Source organism: Callospermophilus lateralis, chromosome X (assembly GCF_048772815.1).
Source record: "Callospermophilus lateralis isolate mCalLat2 chromosome X, mCalLat2.hap1, whole genome shotgun sequence".
Lineage (NCBI taxonomy): Eukaryota > Metazoa > Chordata > Mammalia > Rodentia > Sciuridae > Callospermophilus > Callospermophilus lateralis.
Window position 1 is genome coordinate 23,247,077 of NC_135325.1, and position 22,808 is coordinate 23,269,884.

Sequence of the window (22,808 nt, forward strand, 5' to 3'; positions counted from 1 at the left end):
TCATAAGATAGAAATACAATTCGTTTTAAGATATATTTCCAATTTGTCAAGGTATGTTTGTCAGTTTCCACAAGCAGTACCCAAATCGTTCAGTTCTTTACACCTAATATATATAATCAGTCTTTTCAATATTAACTCTTCCATTTGGTGTGGTATGAATAGGAATTTTGTTGCTATGTCTGCTAAATGAATTTTTATATATTCTTGTTAATTTGGAATGCTGTTTCATAAAGTATCTGTTTATTTGTTTTTCCTACTTTTTAAAAATTTGATTTTTTAGATTATTTTAATGTATTTTATGTATTTTTATGAGAATTCTTTGTTGGTTATTTGTACTACAAATATATTCTCCCTAATTTGACATGTACTCTAATTTATGAATATTTACCTTAATGGTTATTTTGTCTTTCTCTTCCTTATGCATAACAATATCATCCTTTGTTATTTTTGAAACCTTTGTGTGTATGTGTGTGCATGTGCACGTTTATGTTTTGTCTTTTACATTTGATGTTTGATTCTCCTCGAATTTACTGTTTTGTAGATATGAGAAAAAGCTCATGAGATATTCTATTTTTCCCTATTTTTTCAATACCAGTCTTCTCCATTCCTCTTATGGTGTTTTTCCAAATGACTACATACTATTTTGCGTTTTATCCAATTGATTCAATGCCATTATGGAAAATAGCATTCTTCTATTCCTTGTCTGCCCTATAATGTTTCTTTTCTCCTAAGTCAAGTATCCATATTTTTGAGAATTTGTGTGGTTTATTCCTTTGATGCATTTGTATTGTGTTGCATCAAAACCAAATTGGCTTAAGTACTATTATTTTATAGTTCTTGATATGTAGTAGTATAAGCACTCAAAATTTGTGGCTTTTCTCTAGTGTTTTCTTATATCTTCCATTTTCATTTCTACATAAATGTTAGGATCACTTATAAATTTCCACCAAAAAGTACCTTTATGATATTTTGATTATGATTCATCTTTAATCAAATTAGAAAAAAATTGACATCTTTACAATATTCCTCCTCTTATTAAGGTCTTTTCAAGTTCATCTTAGTGATGTTTCATAGTTTTCTGTGTACAACTTTTGCACATATTTTGGTAGATTTTCCCTGGATATTTAACATCGTTTGAAGGTATTGTTAATGGTGTTTATCAATTTGATTTTCTATATTTTTATATGCTATCTAAAAATAAAGTTGATTATTGCATGCAGTTATTTATCAGACTAATTTGTTGATAAGGCAACTTACTAATTCTATTTTTAATTAGGTTTTGGGGGATAATTTTGAATAATATGTTATCTGTAAATACCATGTAACTGTTTTTCTCCCTTTCCAATCATTACATGTTTATTTATTTATTTTTTTTTTTTGCCTTACTATCTTTGCATGGGTCTTCAATTAAATATAGAATAGCATGAAACCTATTGTTCAGTTTTATGGGAAAACCTTCCAACATTTACCATTGGGTACAAGATTTGCTCAATGTTTCTTATAGAAAATTTGATCAGGTTTTGAAGTTTATTTTTATTTCTAGCACTTACGTGTTTTCAAGTTGAACAGATATTTAATTTTTAAGCAATAGATTTCCTTCTAACTTTGGCCTAATCAACATATTTTTCATTTTCAAAGTGATTTACTTTACAAATATTATTTAGAAGTTTACATGAGGCCATTATACTGTTGCTATTCAATGTAGTTTCATTAAGGTCAAAGATAATCCCCTTTGAATTTTTTTGACATTTGTTTATTGGCCAGCATTTAATTAGTTTTTATAAGAATTTCAGCTTGAACATATTGTGTATTTTGTATGTGTCAAATGTAATTTTCCATGGAATTATATTAAATCATATTTGTTTATTGTGCTTTTCAAGTAATATGTGTTTATTGATTCTTGTTTACAAAGAATTGTTTACAAATTACTACACTAAATTTTAAAAATTTTTACTTATATTTGTATACTCTAACAATTTAGTCAATTTTACTTCATACATTGTTGAGGTTGTTACCACGAGCCTTCACTTGTGCAATTATAATATCTTCATGGCATATTGAAACTTTTATGCCTATGAAATTACTTTTATATCTGGTGATGCTCTGTGTCCTAAGTGCTACTTTGCTTCCATGATTACAGGTATATTCATTTTCTTCTAGTTAATATATATAGCACATTTTTATTTTAACTGATATAAAAAGCATGAAAGTAGTACATATTAGTAGGTACTATGTAATGTTTGATACATGTATAGATGGTGTAATGTTTAAATAAGGTAAAATTTATCTACTCAAACACTTATCATTTTTTGTGTTTAATACTTTTCAAATAATTTCTTGTAGCTTTTTGAAATGTGTGGTAAAAAATTGTTATTTATTGTCACCATACCATACAGTGGTACCCCTGAAGATTCTTGCTCTTTTCCACTGTAATTAGTAACCATTGTTGAACCTTTCCTCATTCCCCCACCCTACTTTCCTGGGCCTCTGGTGACCACTATTCTACTCTCAACTTCTATGAGATCAGCATTTTTAGATTTCACATATAAAGTGAGATCATACAGCATTTGTTTTTCCATGCCTGACTTATTTCACTTAATGTAATTATCTCCAATTATATCCATGTTGCTGCAAATGACATTTTATGCCAGAATAGATTGTTCATTTTATGCCAGAATGGATTGTGTATATGTACCACAATTTCATTACCCATTCATCAGTTGATGGACATTTTGGTTGTTTCCATTTCCTGGCTATTGTAAATACTGTTGCAAAGAACATAGGAGTATCAATATCTCCTCAACATCAATTCCATTTCTTTAGATATGTATCCAGGAGTAGGATTAACCTACATTTCAGTGCATTAACTCTCTATTTACATGATCTAATCTGCTATTCAACTTGTCCATTGATTTCTCAACTTTATTAATTGCATTTTTTATTTCTAAATTTTATCCTTGGTTAATTTTTAGGGAATTTATAACTCAATTAAATTCTCAATCTGGAACATAGTACATGTAGTTAATTTTAAATCTGTGTTTTGCACTTATAATATCTAGCGCTTCTATGTATCTGTCTTTATTGTATATGTCTTTATTTTATGTGTGTATGTACATGTATACACAAACACACACATCTTAGTCTATGATGGTGTGAATTTTCCCTAGAAAGTATTTATGTTTCTTTGGTGGTAATTGCCAAGATACACTAGCTTTAGTCTACTCAATACTTTCAAGGAAGCTGAGGATCAGAAAAAATCAAGTAACAACTGTAAGGTTACGTAGTAAGTGACAGAGCCAGATTTTGAGCTTACTAGTATTAATCTTACCAATACAATTTGCTTTCTCCAATATTATGCTACATGACCACCAAACTCTAGAACTGCTATTCAAAATGGCCCCTTGGGAACTTAGCTGTTTTCCAGTCTAAGCTAGTAATATTTTTGTGATTCCAATTTTAACAAATATTTAGACAATGTAGTATGAGACATTTGATAAATTGTAGAAAGCAAAAATAGATTGAATTTTTTTTTTACTCCATTCAAAAATTAGAATGCATCACAACCTATAGAATAGAGTTTACAGTGTCTTGTTTAAACGTGAGAGGGATGGGTGGATCAATTGATCTCTGAAATTTATATTTTAAATGAGAATCCCTACTCATTAGTATCATGTTCAGACTATACCCTTCTAAGCATTGAAATACAAATATCAAGAAAAGGTGTGTAAATTATTTTTGTATATGCATGCATCATGAATGTTTGAAATCTTCCCTGGCAACCATTATAGACCTCAAGTCTATAGCATACAAAATTAGGCTTAATTACTTTAAATCACAGCTAGAAGGCAATGAATCTAGTAACCAATCCCTGTTCTCTTTCTCAAATCCAGTTTATTCACAATCCAATAATTCTGACTTGACAATTTCAATATTCAATAGTAATGTGTGTTCAAGCAAGATACTAGAAATCTCTGGGAATGTTTAAAACTCAAATTGTGGTTAACAGTAGCTGAGTGAACTATATTTTGGAATTTCTTTTCTTTTAGTTATTTGAAGATTTTTATGTCAATTTTTTATATTTGTTCTTTTTAGATATATTTGAATGTATTTTAATATATTATACATACTTGGAATATATATAATAGAGTGTATTTTGACCTATTATACATACATGGAATACAACTTATTCTAATTAGGAATTTCTTATGTACTTGATTTTAATAGGATTTTATTTAGTTATTGGGCATGTTTTGTTTTATAGTGTAAAATTTCAAAACAAAATTTAACTTAAAGTCTTTTCTCTATAGGGATGTACAAAAAATACAATTTTACTCATCAACCTCATCATCCAAGAAATATGCCAGGCAGAATGATTTTACCAAATATAATAAGACTATTTATGATGTGCTGCTCCACTTGAGTGGAAGAATGCCACCTGGAATTAATTCAAGTCAATCTTTACCCATGGATAACCGTGAAAGAATAACTCAACTTCATTTGCAACATTCCTCACTTCTGGAATTTCTCAAGTAAGAGCATGGATGTGCTTAATTTAAGCTTCTAATTATGGCTTGGGAGGATAGATAGATAAATAGGTAAATAGATTGATAGACTGATTTTGAAATTACTTGTATTTTAACCAAATATTTATTGTTATACACCCTGTAATATACATCATAGACAAATTCATACTAGTTAATAGAAAATAATCATTCCATAATATTTTGGATTTACAATCTAAGGCAGTCATTCTCAAATTTTATTATAATTCATCCAAATCACTGGTAGAACTTGTTAAAACAATTTGCTGGCCCTTACCTATGGAGTTTATGATGTTACTTGGCATTTATAACAAGTTACAAGATAATGCTGATAGTCCTGGTCTATGACCTTATTTTTAAAATTCTGATCTATTGCACATATATAAAAGCACTGAGCAAAAGAGGAATGAAACCAATAATCTTTGTTTCTCAGATAAGTGTTAATATATTATGGATACTGTGAACTTTTCATTTCCATTAATAAAGTCTTGGATATTAAAATAATAGGCAGGCAAAAATTTCACAAATGGTTAGTATAAACTATGGGAGAAAATACTTGTCATCATAACGTCTATGTTCCTCTACAGAGATTGAATGGCAAGTGGCCAAAAAATAGAAGAGCAGCATATATTAAAAGTCTGAGAGGAGGGCTGCTGAATTTATATTGCTTCTTTTGCCTGCATTTATAGCACCCTTGTTCACTAAAATGCCCTATATCCATAGGCAGTGTTATTACTTTCATCACCAAAATAGCATTGGTTACTCATAATTATTTATATTATAGTGTTAATTTATCTTGAAATATATTAATGTACTTTTGCATCTTTGTTTATAGAATCTGTCCCACAGTTGGCCAGAGATATTCATCTATCTTATTAAGGGTTGGCAATGAAGGTCAAGTAGATTCTTAGAGCTTGAATGCAAATGAAAGATTTGACATTCAGTTCTTTTATTTACAAATCAGGATTTTTTTGAGTCTCTAGCAGTACTATGTATTGGACATAGTTCTGAACAAAATATTTTTTTCATTTATTAGACTCACTATCATAGTACTAGTTCAAACTGGCTTAGGCTCCTTTTGACTTGCAATAATGCTAGTAGTTTCTAAGTCACTGAAAATAACTTTAGTTCAAAACCCAGGTAACTTGTCATGAAAGTTGCCAAGATAGAACACTAGAGGGACCCACCCCACTGAAGAGGAAGAAGAATGGCAGATGGCTGGCTCTGAAGTTATAATATGAATTACTAATATTTGAGAAAGGGGAGTGACAGAGTCAGTGATGGGGACCTCTTGATCCTTGGCGGAGTTAAGAGACATGAGAACGCAAGGCACAGTGGCCCACGCCTGTAATCCCAGGGGTCTCAGGAGGCTGAGGCAGGAAGATCGAAAGTTCAAAGCCAGCTTTAGCAACTTAGTGAGGCCCTAAGCAACTCAGTGAGACCCTGTCTCTAAATAAAATACAAAATAGGGCTGGGTATGTGGCTCAGTGGTCAAGTGCCCCTGAGTTCTATCTCTGGTACAAAAAAAAAGACATGAGATCCCCATCTCAGACATCAGCAACATATGATCACATGACTAATAGGTTCCCAGCAGAAAGGGGACATTTTTGAAGAGACCAAGGATCAAGAAAAGCAGTAATAGATTTTTTTTTTTAATATTTATTTTTTAGTTATCGGCAGACACAACATCTTTGTACGTGGTGCTGAGAATCGAACCCGGGCCGCACGCATGCCAGGCGAGCGCGCTACCACTTGAGCCACATCCCCAGCCCCAGTAATAGATCTTTATATGTACAGATACGCAGATCCCTCTCCCCTATCTTATGTTAACCCAAATATATAGCTAATACAGGTTCTGAGTGGCTCTTGTACAATTGGGGCCCTCTTTTAAAATAATAATAGATTCATGGTTTTAGAAGGTATCATGAATGTAAAGAAGCCTGGAGTTGAAGCTTTATTTACTTGGCAGTGAATTTACATCTACATCTTCCCAAATGCCATCTTGAATTAGAGATGTGATGCTGAAATTTTAAGTATTTATCAAAAGAACAGAATTACCTTAACAAAACTGTAGTGGTTATAAAACAAAAAAAGGCAAAGATATATGAAGATGAAAGTTTTCATTTCCTCTCTATTCCTCTATACATAATCTAGGTGAGAGAATGCGAAAGATTATATCAGTTATAGAAAAATAGCCCAACTGGAATTATGTAAATCATTTTTAACTCCACTGCTTCATCATTGGGACAGTCAATCTCATTAATTTATGAGCATCTTAAGAGCAGGAATCACATCTAATTCATCTGGTGTCTTTAAAGCCCAGAGTCAAAATGAGGTCAATGTCCACTAAATTAATTCCTTCCTTCCTTCCTTCCTTCCTTCCTTCCTTCCTTCCTTCCTTCCTTCCTTTCTTCCTTCCTTCCTTTCTTTCTTTGTTTTTAAGGTACATCTTTTTTAAAAAGAGCATTATAGTCATCCATAGCAGTTTGGTTCATTTTGACAAAATCATACATGCATGGAATTTAGTTCACTCTATTTCAGTCCCCATTCTCCACCCCCAAAGGCCAAGATCAAAGTTTCACCAGGTTTTATTTTCTTCAGAGAGCAGCCTGCTTACCTTGCCAAGGACCTCTTCTCACTGTATCCTCAAATAGTCTTTCCTTTGTGTACATATGAATCTAGTGTTTCTGTGCGTTCAAACTTCATCTTACTATTAGGACATCAACCATATTGGTTGATGAATGTAAAAAGAAATCACTGTAATGATTTCTTTTTACATTCATCACTTCTTTAAAGACCCTAACTTAAGTACAGTCACATTGGGAGGTACTGAAGTTTATGGTTTTAACATGAATTTTGGGGGACAGACAACTACAATACCATATATGTTGTATTATAAAATATTATGTAATCAGATATTATATTTTATAATAGATTTCATGAGTATATTTGTAATAATCTTCTTATTTTTCTTTTACTCTGTGCCTTTATGGACTAAGTTGTGCCCCATTCCAAATTCACATGTGGAACCCCTAACCCCCAATATGACTGCATTTGGAGATAAGACTTTTAAAGACGTTATTAAGGTTAGATTATGTCATAAGGTTGGGGTGCTAATCTGGTAAGAATGGTATCTTTATAAGAAGAAGAAGAAAGTCTTTCTCTCAAAACTCTTAGTAAAGACACATTGAAAAGGTGGCCATCTGTAAAGAAAATAAATTTCTGTTTTAGCTACTCTGCTTATTGTATTTATTCTTTGATATAATTTTGCTTATTTGTGATTAATAATTTTATAACATGATTCATTTTAATTAGAAAAAATAAATTTTATTTATAATTTGCATATTTTAAAACTAAAACAGAAGCATACTATGAATAAAATGTGTCTCATATTCAAACTATAAAGTAAGACATTATAAGAATATAAAATTACTATAACTTATTTTTTAATTCCATTGAGTTTTCAAATAATTCATTCACCAAAAATAAATACATTTAGAAAAAGCAACTCACATCCCTTATAGATAACTTTAATTCCACTTGTGGTTTTTATTTTTATTATATTTAAAAACTTCATACCCTTCTTACTAATGAATAAGCATTATGTAATATTATTTAATATAATTGAATCAAAGAATGAATATATTTCAAGCAATAATCTAATATGTGATTCTGCAAGAGTACACTGAACTGAGCTAAAAGAACATGGTTTTTTAATCAAGTAGATGCAAGCTTTATATTCTAGCTCTTTTGTGCCAATGTGACCCTGTACAAGGTCAAAATCTGTAAGGTCAAGAATAATAATTCCCAAAGTTATATGATTAATAGAACAGTTCTAAGTAGTCAAATATGCATTACATGACATGGTATATTATAATTATTGTTGATTTAAATGCAATGTAGTATGCTCTAAGGTTGTATTCTTATATTATTCCAATATAATTAGTCATTAGTGATATTCTGAGAACTGTCTAGAGGTGATATCATTGTTGCTAAAATAGTTTTTTATTAAAAAAATACTTTTCTATTAGAAATGAATATCCTATTGACATGAAAATGTCAGAGAACCAGTATTTATCAAATATGTCCTTACATTAAATAGATATGATGGGAGAAACTTTGTTGAAATTTTTATGTTTAAGATATAAAGCACACAAATTTTCTTTTGATTTTTCATTTCCTACTTTTGATCCTTAAAGATTGATCGAATGAGGTAAGCCCAGTAATCCAATCAGGTAAAATTTAGATGCATTAATTTCTGCAAGTTATTTGTGTGGTTAAAAGCTAATGAAATATAAAACAGGAGCAAAAGAAGTTTTAAATACTCATGTAAATCCTTATGATATGTATGTTTTTGAAATTAAACAATTTTGTGATAGCATTATTATACTTTATGGTACTTATGAATATTGTGTTATTTAGTTGTATTCTTCTTGGCATATCTGCCAGTAGTGTTGACATTAACAGGAGTTGTTTCTGTTTTGACATTTTATGATGTGAAGATGCAAGCATGGAAGAATGATTTTGGCATTAAAGCTAAGCCATTCAGATTTATTTGTTCTTTATCAGCAAATACATGCCTATAAGGATATGTTGAGTGTGATAAAATTACTTAACATTTAGAAAGCGGCGGTATGGTCAATAAAATGGGGTATTAATTCAAGATATGTGTATGTGTTTTATGCTGGAAATAAATGTATTAAAATTCAAAATAGTCATAAATGCTATTAGCTTTCCAATTAAATTTGATGACATAGTGGGTAAGGACTTTTACACAAATTAAATATCACTTTATGCAATATATAGAAATTAATTCTTAAAGATTTTTAGAACTTTTTACAAAGCTAATTTTTGAAGATTAAGCTTTGAATTTATAACTCATGGCATGTGAATTTATTTTGAACACTGTAAATGTAGAAATACATTAGAAAAACCTAGTGTGTAAAAGTGTAACAGAATAAATTATTAATGACAATTCTCTAGTAAAAGCTACCTACCAGATATAAAATCTACTGAAAAACCTAAAGATAATACTGTCTTATGGATTTATGAAAGCAGGTCTTGAGATAGAATCAGAATAAAAGAAAAAAAGAAAAGAAAGCAAGTATTGATTATATTTATTACCCTGAACTTTTACCAAGGTCTACATTCTGCTACACACTATATAAATACTCAAATGAATGACATATGGCCCCCTTCTCAAGAAACTCCTATTTTAATGGTTCCCTCATCATTTTCCTTAAGCTCTCAATAGCATTTGATAGAAGTAATCACTTTTTTTCTGAAATCCTGTGTTTGGTGCTGGAATGTTCTCAGTGACTGAGCATTTGCCTAGCATGTGCTAGGCTCTGGGTTTCATCCCCACCACCACACACTGCACGCACGCACACACACACACACACACACACACACACACACACACACAAACAATAAAACAACAATAAAAGCAACAACCCTCATGTGAAATCCTGTCTTGGCTTTGGTTACAAGAAAGTATTCAGTTTCTTCATATGTTTCTGAGTGTACATATGTTGCACTGTACAGGATTTCCAGCTAATAGGGACATACCTCATTGCATTTTTATGTAGGCTTTACGTTGACAGTACCTGCTGAGGAGCAGTGTTACATTAAAATAAAATTTTGTGTACTCTACTAACTCAAACATAATGATCATTTGTACATGAGGATAGGAATTGTGTGACAATCAAAGAGAAAGGATGATTGATTTCCAAACAAAGGAGCTTCGTGTAGGCATAGATTTCCTCCACTAGCTTAGACTGACCCAGTGCCACATCACACTGAACGGCTGCAGAACTCTGCCCCCTGCTTCCATGCCGACAGAAGTTTCCTTCTTAACATCTCTCATCTCATTCATCTTTCTATCTTCAGGATTTGAGTTTTCAGCATCATCTTTAAGCCTCTTTTCTCCTTTTTCTTTTCCTCGCTTTTCAGTAATCAACCGTAAAGTACTGAAGGTGCCTCCTGAATTAAGCACTATAGATGTTCTTCTCTGTTAAATCTATTATTGATGAGTGGAGGTCTATGTTCAATAAATGAGCTGGATCTAAACTCCCAAATCTTTATTTGGAAACACTTTTCACAAAACTGTACTGGGTTTCTGTAGTGGCTCTGGTGATTATAGACATTAATATGAAGAGTTTACATAAAATTATCTTTAAAACTTTAGAGTACAAAAGTATATATACATATATAAATCTTAATGTAGTAAATTGTATACATATATGCATTCATTATTTTAACTGTATTATATAACATATTTACTGCTTCAGATATATATCACACATTTGCATAATAAAAGATTTCCCAATATTTTCAAACTCCTTTTGGAGAAAAAATAAGTTATGGATTACTTTATATTTGGAGTTTTCTATATTCAGACCTGTGTTCTGATAGCCATTCAATAAATATTATATGACTAATGATCTATTACTAGCTTTGTTGTAGTCAAAATTTTTCCAGATTTTTTAAGAAATTCTGTAATGTTACAATGACAATAAAAAGGTTGCTGCACTGACTACAAGGACCAAGTCATATGACTCTTAATGTTTGGTTAGCTTATATGCATAGACAATATGATTATAGTTACTTTGTAAGTTCTTACTCATTAATCAGTTTCTTTAAAGGAAACATCATATGTACATTTCATTATTAAGGGAAGTTTTAAAAATTAATAATACAAATTTTAAATTTGAAAATTAATTCAACAAATATAAAAAGTATGACATTGGAATAATTTAACTGAAAGTCAGTACAAATATGTATTATAATATCATAATTTGGGTTTTCTTTTATAATCTTAGTGCTCAGGGAGGATGTATTTCTCATGTACTGCCAGAATTTCTGCTTGAACCCCAAGATTATAAGAAGTGGCTCGAAATATCAGTAAGAGAATATAATTTCTAGAACCGATCTATATGTATTATTAAATGTATGGATATTTGGATTCTTTAAAGATTTCATTTTAGAGTTCAGATTTTTATGTATAAAATATACTAAGGTTTAAGCTTCTTTAGACAGATGATATTTTATATGTCTCTACATTGATCTAAAAATATGTGATTCCTATGCAAAAACAATTACATAGCTTTTTATTGCTTTGGAGGGGGATTTACAAAGGAAAAATGGTGTGAACTTATGTAATTTGTGTTCTTAAAATAAAATTTTAGAATGTATACATTCCAAAGAAAGAGTTTCAAATGACAATTTCACCACCACTTGTCACTTCCTTTCTTCTGTTTTAGGGGAGAATAGAGAGAAGTTAAGCAATAAATGCATAGTTTTCTTAAAGTAGACAATTCACTTGATGAAAACCTATAGAGAAAGGGAATTGATTTTGAGGATTCTGAAGGCTTTTAGGTAAATGTGCTTTAGTTGTGTCACTGTCTCTATGCTTACCATATGACATGAGAAGAAAAGCGGGTACCTGTTGTTTAGCACCATGCTGAGTTCCTCTAGCTAATCCAAAGGGTGTGGCTTCATCTGGGCTCTGGTTTCAGGAGAATTTTGCATCTTGTTCTGCTACTTCTACTACAGAGTGAGCTAATAAATGCATTGGGTGAATAAATCTATTACCTAAATAAGGTACTGTATGCTCTGGAAAGTTACCTGTGTTGATAGTTTCTAATATTGGTACATGGGAAATTAGAGCTCTTGATGAATATACAAAAAGGGCAAGAAAATTTGCTGTTAAAATAAAAATCCTATGCTGAGTGGTTAAAATTTTAGATATATATTGCCTTGTATTTTAATTTATCTTGTAACATTTTGTTTCTTAAAGTCTTCCAGTAATACCACGCCTCTGAGTTCCTGTGCATCTCAGGAAAAGTGTTCTGTTATTATAGATATGGATAAGTTTGAAGACTGGAGTAAACGGGCATGGACAGATGTATTTCTTCAGATATACAAGGTAATACTTCCACTCTTGTTTGCTGCTGTTTTTCAGTTAATTCACATGACTAGTGTTAAATAGTGTTATTTAAAGTGTAAATAATGCTGTTATAAAACATTTAAAAATACAGTAGTTTAAGTAAGATAGATTTGGTTTTCTTCTGTATAAAAATTGAGAAATGAGTGATTGGGAGCTAGGAGCTTCCCTTCCATCCTCACTACTAGGCTTTCATCTATGGGTCTAATTTCTCAGAACAAAGAGTAGGTAAAGAAGTAATAGAGGGCTAGGAGATACCATTAAAGGATGTCACCTGTAAAATGTATCATTTCCCTTTTCACATATTGTTGTGAATTTAGTCATATCATCATGGGTATCTTCAAGGAAACTTGAGAAATATAATCTCTGGAATGGGCAGCTACAAGCATATTCTGGTATTAACTAGAAGACCTAAATAGACAGTACTGAAAATTATATTTTCTGCCTCTTATACACAGTACACCATGAAGTTTTTCTGGAGTGATACTCATTAGGATTCACACAGCTGAAGGCAAGTCCAGTTTTAATGAGATTCTCAAAATTTACTTCTAGCAAAATTACATTTATAGATAGATGAACATACATTAAATTATGCCTTCCAACTCTTTTTAGTCAGCTTTTTCACTGCTGTGACTAAAACATCTGACCAGAACAATCTTAGGATGAAACGCTTATTTGGTGGCTCATGGTTTCAGAGGTCTCAATCTACAGACAGCAGGTTCCATTCTTGCCCACTGATGGAAGGAGCAAATCTAAAGCCAAAGAGTGGCAAATTCACTACTTTTGGGGAAAATTAGACATAATGTTGGCTTATGAATTTTATTTACTTATTCATTCATTCACACAATCATTTGTATATTTAATTTGTTTAATCCATCTTTCCCAATCAATTATCTATGTGGATTTAGATATCAGGCATCCCTTGTAAATGCAAAATTTAATAGAATGTCAGGTGCATAATATATGCTCAACAAATATTTGTTGAATGAATTTATTCAACAATTATTGTGGCTGAGGCTCTATACCAGGCTCAGGGAATATATGAGTAAAATTGATATGATCTGTCTCCTCAAAGAGTTTAAGCCTTGGAGGAGGTTATAAGCAATTAAATGAATAATTAGAAGGAAATGAACAAATGCTAAGACAGGGAAAGACAAAGAAACTACAAATGAGTTCACATGGAGAGGTGCATAAATTTGAGGGCATTGAACTCTTAAATATGACTAGGAATTTGCTAAGCAAGGTGAGACAAACTTGGAGAGAGGTAATATAATTTGTGTGAAGGGAGTGGTAATGGCACTTAGTAAAGCAAGGTAGGGCAAACTTTATTTGGAACCAGTAGGATATGTACAGGGATCACTGCAGTGTGATTTTCTAATAGCAGAGAAAGATTGGGCTCAATTCTGAGTACAGCATGGGAAAGTGGAAATTCATAGTAAAAGAACAAAATGGAGTCAACTAGTAGATAAAGACTATGAGGAAGAATCAGCAGCAAGGGGGGATTCTGGCTAAACCACCTCAACAGGATTCTTGCTTAAAACAGGCCAGGGTGATTAAACATCTTCTAGGGAATAGTGAAAGATTCAGAACCAAGTCAGATGTCAACAGTGATCAGACATTGAGGGTGGGAGATCTGTTCTAAGCGGATTTAGCAGGGGTGTTAGTAAAACTGGATTTTACCAGATAGTCACAAATTGCCTAAAAGAAAGTTCAGGAGCTTGACTAAAGTTTGCTCAGAGAAAGAATTTTTGCTACAACATAAGCCAATCTAAGGAATCTGGACTTTTTAGATATTATGCTGAGATTGCACAGAACTATTGAAGGGTTGTAAACACAAGGGTGACATGATAAGCTTTGCCTTCTAGAGATATCACTGTGGTACAATATGGAAACTGTTGGGGGATGTGTTTCAGCATCAGGTGCTATGACCCAAATGGGAATTCTGGTGGTAGTGGGAATGATGAGGCAATGTCAGCTTTAATTAATATTACAAATAAAATTCAATAGGGTCTTCTGAATGGCTAGATCTTCAGAATTGATGAATCAGAGAAGTAAAAAATAACTGCGGAATTCTTGCTTGGATACTGAGAGGAGTTCGAATATAGTCCCTGAAATACAAGACAAGCAAAAAGAACAGGATTTGGGAGGGGAGGCAGAAGGTGTGACAGGGCAAGAAGACCTGGTAAATTAATTTTGTTCCTGTTGTGTTTGAAGAGCCCTGCATAATTACCAGGGTGGCATATTCATTAGTCTAGAGAGATCTGGTGGCAACACAAATTTGGGATTTTTCATTCATCCTATGTTAAAGTTATAGGAATGGATAAAACCATCTGCAGAGCTGTATTTCTCCACAAATTGTGTCTAAAGCATGGGTAACTCCAGACACTAGATTTAATTAGAAATGAATTGGTGATTTCACATGAAGAAAGAAAACAATGTTGTTTAGATACGTTTCACAGGTTAGAAATGGAAGGTTCTGATTTTCACAAATCCACTTAGGTTCTGACTATCATATTCCTTGAATTCACGTATGTATACTAGGACTAAATTTTTCATTTCTTCTTGTCTAATAGTTAGATAGAGGATATAGGTTATTTTGCCCAATTTGATTGTGTGTCATTTATTACTTCTGTGTGTTAAACCTGCATTTTGAATTATAGCTATTTTCCTGCATGATATTCCCAAGTCACAAAAATGTATTGGTGAGTAAATATTGGATTACTGAAACATACAAAAAGTGAACTAACAGAACCAACAGAAACACTTAAAGTCAGAATGTTGTTCTAAATGTTAATATAAATAAGGATCTCAAATGAATATTGAGGATGACTCTGTATATGCTAAAAGATATGAATGTGATGTGTTTACAGAAGACTGAAAAAATGATCAGAAACAAATATCTGAATAATTTTTATCAATTAATTTATTCATTTCTTTCCAGTGCATTTTCTGTTATAAGGTCTTTTTTAAAAAATAGTAGCATGATTCTATCAAATATTTTCGTATTTTCAGACAAAGAGTAGTAGTCTTTCTGACTAAACCTTTTTCTCAAATTGGTTCAAAATTTGTATAATATAATATTGGAATATTTGTTGCTGAAGATGGACAAGATGAAAAATCTACAGTCATTATCCAGAATTGCATTTGCATTTCCTAGGTACCTAGTACAGTGATAACCACATGACTCATTTTTATTTTCTTAGTTTTTAATAGTTTTTCTTCATTCTTTTGGCATGTGACTATTGTCTCTCCTACTTTTTATTGCTATTATCAATGTGCCTACTTATAGTAATTCATTTTCCTATTTTGTTTTGTTGTGGTCTAAGAAACTAGATATGCAGACTTATTAAACTTTTCTATAAAATAAAAGCAAATATACCCTGACTTAAAGTACACAAATATTTATAAATTAAGAAGGAAGTTAGGGCTGGGGATGTGGCTCAAGTGGTAGTGCACTCGCCTGGCATGCGTGAGGCCCGGGTTCGATCCTCAGCACCACATACAAACAAAGATGTTGTGTCTGCCGAAAACTGAAAAATAAATATTAAAATTCCCTATATCTATCTATCTATCTATCTCTCTCTCTCTCTCTCTCTCTCTCTCTAAAAAAAGAAGGAAGTTAACTTTGATACCAAGGATTGTAGCTCAGAGTATTTACATATGCAAGAACTATGGTTTTGAATTATATGTTTTCAGTCTTGCCTACATGAGGATTTGTCCATATAGTTGAGATTTGGATAGAGGAGTTTTTCCTGCATGTGCTTTGGTTTTCATCTTTATTGTAACACAGTAATAGTCCATATTACATATGACATTTTAAAATCTATTTTGCCCAGCCATAACTGAACATGCCAATGTCCTTTAAATCTTCAAGAAAATTTCCCTCTTATGGACACAAAGACTATGGGAAAATTCAATCTAATGCTGATTGGTTGCTAGTTTCTAAATTGTCTTTCCCATAGACAAACATATGCTGGGAATATTTTGCATCATCAGTTGCGTAGGACTACTCAGCTTCACCAGCCATATGGTCTTAGGTTTGTTTGGTTAATCAAAAGTAGATATACCGTAGACTTCATATTGTGACACATTAACTTAGCTTAAGAAAGTACACAAGACAGGTAAATAAATGCACAGCATCAGCAATGCAGGGTTCTTGTGGCTCAGGGCATAGCTTAAGTGTTACACTCACTCTACACCCAAGACTGAAATGTTCACAAGAGTTAGGGCCTAATGGGCCTGGGTCATTTCAATGTAGGGAAACATTTAAATGTAAAGACCTTTTAATTTTCTAGTACGGCAGCATCCTCATTACTTAATTCTATATCTTGATCCTGAGTTATGAGTTCTTGATCCTGTATATGATCCTCATCTGGACCCTCAATTAACTTGGATCTCCTATAAATTTATTTTTATCAATTCCTTGAGTTAATGATGTAAAGAGATTTAAACCCCATGTTAAAATATTAGGCACTTCTAAGTCTAAAAGGAATGTCATGAGCTGGCTATTGATTCTTTCCTTCTAGTCAATCTGTTGTATTCAAGATGATCCTTCAGGAGAAATCCAACTATTGCAATTGTCTAAAATATCTAGAGATTTATGGGCAACTTAAATATGAAAATTGTCATCTGTTTTCTATGCCAATACATTGAAGACAGTATTTTTTTTTAAAAAAAGTCATTAAGAAACAATAAGCCAAATAGAATACCAAAATTCATGTGGAAATGGAAGAGCATATGGCAGTGGTGGAGAAGCAATCAATATATGTACATACATATATTTTTTTGTCTTCAATATGCTCCATTGTGACATAGCCAAGGACTCTAATCTATCATGTGGCCAAACTACTGTTTATCACATTTCTTGAATCAGACATTTAACAAAATTGGATGTGTAGACAATGTTTTGTGATAGCAGGAAAGCATTTCCTAAGTATAAATCACTGAAACTGATTTATATAAACTCCATGTATTAGCAGACAGCTAACAAAGAATTGTGTCCTCTGTAATTCTCATTCCTTTCCTTCAGCTCATGTATTATGTGGTTTGGATATTAAATAATAAATAGAAATGCTTTTCCATGGTGTATTTGGTTTGCTTGAGATGAGGTCATATGCTTTATACATGAATTTATTATTTATTTTGTTTTTCTGGCAATTTATTTTTGAAATATTTGACAGAACCATCATTCTGTGGCAGAGTCAAAACTAACAGGTCTTTCACTACTAATAGTTTAAAAAGCCCTTCAGTAGAATTAAGTACTCTTGATGGTGGCTCTTTCTGTATTAAACATTACATCTGTGCTCCATGTGGGTCCATCATTAAATCTGTGTTCTTAGTCAAGGGTCACTTGCAGATCTTGTCTCATTTGTGGAGTAGAGGTGACAGATGACAGATGAATCCTGTGCCAGCTCAGGTTATTAGCCTGAAACATTTATTTCGTTGGCTGGACTGAGATAATTCATCATTTAATATTCCCTAGAAAGGGATGGGAGTCCTTTTCAAAGGCATTTAGTATTTTTATAGTATATGACATTTGAAACTTAAGAGTTCTAGATCACATAACTGCCAGAATAAAAGGAGAAGGTAATTTTGTTACACTTCTCTTAAAAATGCCAAAAGTGGTGCAATTCACATTTGTGGATGGCTATTCTCTCTAGACATAGACCAGATAAATATTCAACACTCAGTAATGAGTTTTTGATGAAATTTTAAACTATTTCCCATAATAAAAAAGAAAAGAACAATTTTAGGATTGTCATAAATATCTTAATATTTTTAAACTGTAGTTATTTGAGATACTATGTAGTAGCATGGATATATACTACATAAAGAAGTGAGCACTTGTTTTCAAAGTTATAATTAACATTCTAGACTACAAAAATGCTTTTTAGGTTGGATTCTCCTAGAAGCAGACTCTGAGAAAAATATTTGAGTTCATGTAGTTTGTTTCAGAGTGATGTCAAGAAGCAAGAGTAGTAGATTAGGGAACTGAAATAGAGAATATAATTAAGCTAATAACATATGTGATTTCAATCAGGTTTTATCATGGGCAACTGAGGCTCAGTCCCACTAGAGTTTTATGGGAGACATTTTAGAACACATCTGAGATTAATCCCAATGCAGTGATGAGGAAGCCAGAGTATTTAACTACCAGTTCCCTGACCTTTTTGTGTTGGGTCTACTTCTGGGCTCATTATGATCTGGCACTCTGGGCTTGCTTTCTGCTGGTTACATGTGCTCCAATATGCAATAAAAAAATTCTTCTTGCAAGTATATGAAGGTGTTCATAATAATCAGTTTTCAGAATGTAGAAGTGAATGCTGGTTGAATATGAACAGGATACCTCCAGTATATCTATAACATGTCACTCAAACTATGGTCTTCACACCCGTATCACTGGAGAACTATCTATTAAATATCTGGTATGAAACAATGAGCTGAGCTTGTAATGTGTACTGTAATGTAAACCACATTCTGACTTCTTCATTCACAATGTCTTAATATTGTATGTTTGTGTGTATGTATATCTATCTATCTATCTTATCTATCTATCTAGATATCTAGATATATATAGTGAGTATGTTCTAGGTAGCAGATTAGAATCTGTGCCAAATGGCAAGTTAAAGTGTAACTTTGATAAGTGCCTGTTTAGTTCATTTGTCTATTTATTGATTAAGTTATTCAGGGAGTTTTTGGTGTTGAGGTTTACGAGTTCTTTGTATATCCTAAAAATTAATGCCCTGTTTGAGATACAGTTGGCAAAATTTTTTTTCCCATTCTGTAGGCTCTCTTTTCATGCTCTTTATTGTTTCCTTTGCTCTGAAGAAGTTTTTTTTTATGCCATCCCATTCATTTTTTATTTTACTTTTTGCACTTTAGGAGTCTTGTTAAGGAAATCAGTTCCTAAGTCAGCATGTTGGAGTGTGGGCTACATTTTCTTCCAGTAAGTGCAGGGTTTCTGGTCTAATTCAAAAAAAAAAAAAAAAAAAAACAGTAAATGAGCAAAGGAACTAAACAGATTCAACAAATATATGAAAAAAATGTTCAACATCTTTAGCAATTAGAGAAATGCAAATTAAAACTATACTGAGATTTCATTTCACTCCAGCCAGAATGGCAATTATCAAGAATACAAGGAACAATACATGTTGATGAGGATGTGAGGAAAGTGTCCACTCACATTGCATGTGGGTCTGCAAATTGGTGCAACCATTCTGGAAAGCAGTATGGAGATTCCCCCCCAAATTAGGAATGGAACCACCATTTGACCCAGTTATCCCACTCCTCAGTATGTAGCCAAAGATTCAAAATCAGCATACTATAGTGATAAAACCACATCACTGTTTATAGCAGCACAACTTACAATAACTAAGCTATGGAGCCAACCTCGGTGCCCTTCAACAAATGAAAGGATAAAGAAATTGTGTTATATATTCACAATGGAGTATTACTCAGCCATTAAGAAGGATGACTTTATGACACTTGCCAGTAAATGGATGGATATTGGGACTATTATGCTAAGTGAAATAAGCCAATCCCCAATAGCCAAAGGTCAAATGTTTTCTCTGATATGTGGAAGCTAACTCACAATTAGTGAGGGAGGGGAAGAATAGAATTTCAGTAGATTAGACAAAGGGGAATGAAGAGCATGGAAGGGGAATAGGAAAAGGAAAGATAGTGGAATGAATCTGACATAACTTTCCTATGTATATATAGTGAATCTCACCACTGCAAGAATAGGGTCCTATGCCTGTATAAATGTAAAAATAGACTCTACTATCATATATAACTGAAAAGTAACAATAAAATTGTGTAACTTTGAGTAGATCTTGGCTGTTGTGCTCTACTAATCAGACACAGAATCTTTCACTTAATATTATATATTTATATCCAGATAAATTATTTTATGATAACATGTGGTGTGCATGTTATAAATGGCAATATGATATAAATATGCCAATCTTCATGGCATAGGATAAAAATATGTCGAATTATAAAATTTTATGCACTTTATCATCTTAAAAATGGACCTCTTCAGTGTGTATCAATTTGAAAATCAGTTTTGACTGAATAACTTACTACTTTGATTTTCAAATTTTTTTTTGGTGGGGGCGGGTACTGGAGATCAAACCCAGAGATGGTTTGCAACTGAGCTATATCCCCACCTCTTTTTATTTTTAATTTGAAACACAGTCTCAGTTGCTTAGGGCCTAAGTTGCTGAGGCTGGCATTGAACTTGCAATCCTCTTGCCTCAGCCTCCTGAGATGCTGGGATTACAGGTATGTTTCACAATACCTGGCTCAAATTTTTATTTTTTATGCCTGATGTAGTAAAGAGATTTAAAAAAGCATTTTAAATTATTGTGTTTTAAATGAATTATCATTCTAACATCTGTCATCAAAGGTAGTTATTTTTTAATTAGTAATAAGTTTCTTTTAAATTGTGTAGTATGGTGCCTTATTCACTAAATGCTATAAAAGAAAAATGTTGGGAACTCAAAATGAACATGCATATATACGTAAGTGGCATACATGTCTTACTCCAGAATGGTTAAATTTAGCCAGAAAATACTGGTACATTCATTTACCCATCATCTTTTATTACTCATCAAATATTATTTTGTTAATTTTCTATTTAATCTGAGAAAAGTTATCTCTTTCTTTTCAATTTCAGGTTCTGGTTCTATCCCAAGTTACACCACATTGTAGAAGTAATGCACCCCCCATACATGTGAAAAATACACCAAAAATCAATCCTACTTTCATATCCAGCAATATATATTCTAGTTCCGAGAGGATTCTGCTAAGTTGGTTAAACACAAATTATGAGAATACTCGACATATTATATGGGAAAACTGTCAGAAAGGTAAAAAGTTATTTTTTCTTTAAATAAATCATTGCCAATTGTTATGTGACAATATAAAAGGAGCCATGAAACCATACTCGGAATCCATAGATTCAAGACCTAACTCCAGCATTTATTCTTGGTTCTGCAAAAAGGATGTCTTTTCAACATCTTCAAGATGAGATATAAAAGATGCTTTCTTCATTTATCTTGAAGAATAAATTTTATATATATATATATATATATATATATATATATATATATATTTGAAATATATAAATTTCATTTAATTTCATTTTCATTCTGAAAATGAAAGATAGTACTAATATTGTTGCTAGCATTTTTAGCTATATGAAATATTAAATTTAGGTGACAGTGTTAAAATCTTGTTCATAATTAGTTGAGATTAAGTAAAATTTGATGAGGAATCATCTTGCATGTCATATGAGGATATACTGGACATCACTTAAGTGCAATAATGCTTCATTTATTTTTTGGAGGGTAGGTTATGTTAGATCCATACATTGAGATATGTAAGTGTTCATAGATGGGCCAGCCCCAGTGGGCACTCTCTAATTCTGACTTGCAAGATGATTCTCTATCAATTTTTATCCCAGGAGCCTTAAACTCTTTTTGAAAATCCTAATCGCTAATATAGTGCACTTTTTCTTAGTCATAAGCATTGATTGTAGTGTTTACACTGTGCATGATCATTGTTTCTTTAGCTTGAATTCACCTCTCCTCTTCCAAATACATGCACACCTGTTGTGTTTAGAGTAGGATTCATTTTAAATTCTAGTACATTTTGCTATGTTCAACCTTCAGAGTTTAATCCAAATTTTATAATTAAGGCAAAGATTAAGAGGTTTATTTCAAAAGAGATTCTTTGAATTACAAGTTGCTCTTAACTTGAAGGTATTATTTTTAAAAACATGGTGACATGAAGATTGAAAGATATATTTAAATATTGGTATTTGAGAACAATAGACATAGAAAGTTTTTTTCCAATTGAAATGATGAAACTCAAGTTCCATATTTTATAAGATGATTTTTTTCTGTTTAAAAATATGAAGAATGAGGTGCAAATAGGGGTGAGGGATATTCTTCAGTGTTACTGTGCTTGCTTGGCATGCACAAGATATTTGGCTCCATCCCCATAATCACACCCACACATATGAGTGCAAATAGTATTAGGTTGGCCTGTGAAAACATACATAAAAATTAGTTTGGTAACTGTGGACACTTTTAACAAAGTGTTACAAAATATGAACATATATTGAAATTAATAAGCTAACCTGTTATAAAATTATGCTTATATTTTTATCAACAGAATAGTTCATACAAGTTAGTTTTAAGAAACTTGTTGCATTTTTTAAGATAACTTATTATAGGCATTTGTTTCTTTCTTGTTTGTTAGCACTTGAGTCCTATGCTTTTGCAAGGGCTTTGTTCTTCCTGTTCCTTCTGCCCAGA

General features: G+C 32.1%; 1 protein-coding gene across 1 annotated transcript in view; it reads left to right on the forward strand.

The window, feature by feature from the left end:
• The window catches only part of Cfap47 (cilia and flagella associated protein 47), a 421,187-nt gene that overhangs the window by 164,107 nt on the left and 234,272 nt on the right, over nucleotides 1-22,808 (forward strand). Inside the window, exons 30-33 of the mRNA XM_077107522.1 lie at nucleotides 4,308-4,529; nucleotides 11,363-11,444; nucleotides 12,340-12,468; nucleotides 21,164-21,356. Of these exons, the coding sequence (XP_076963637.1) occupies nucleotides 4,308-4,529; nucleotides 11,363-11,444; nucleotides 12,340-12,468; nucleotides 21,164-21,356 (626 nt within the window). The remainder of the gene's footprint in view (nucleotides 1-4,307; nucleotides 4,530-11,362; nucleotides 11,445-12,339; nucleotides 12,469-21,163; nucleotides 21,357-22,808) is intronic.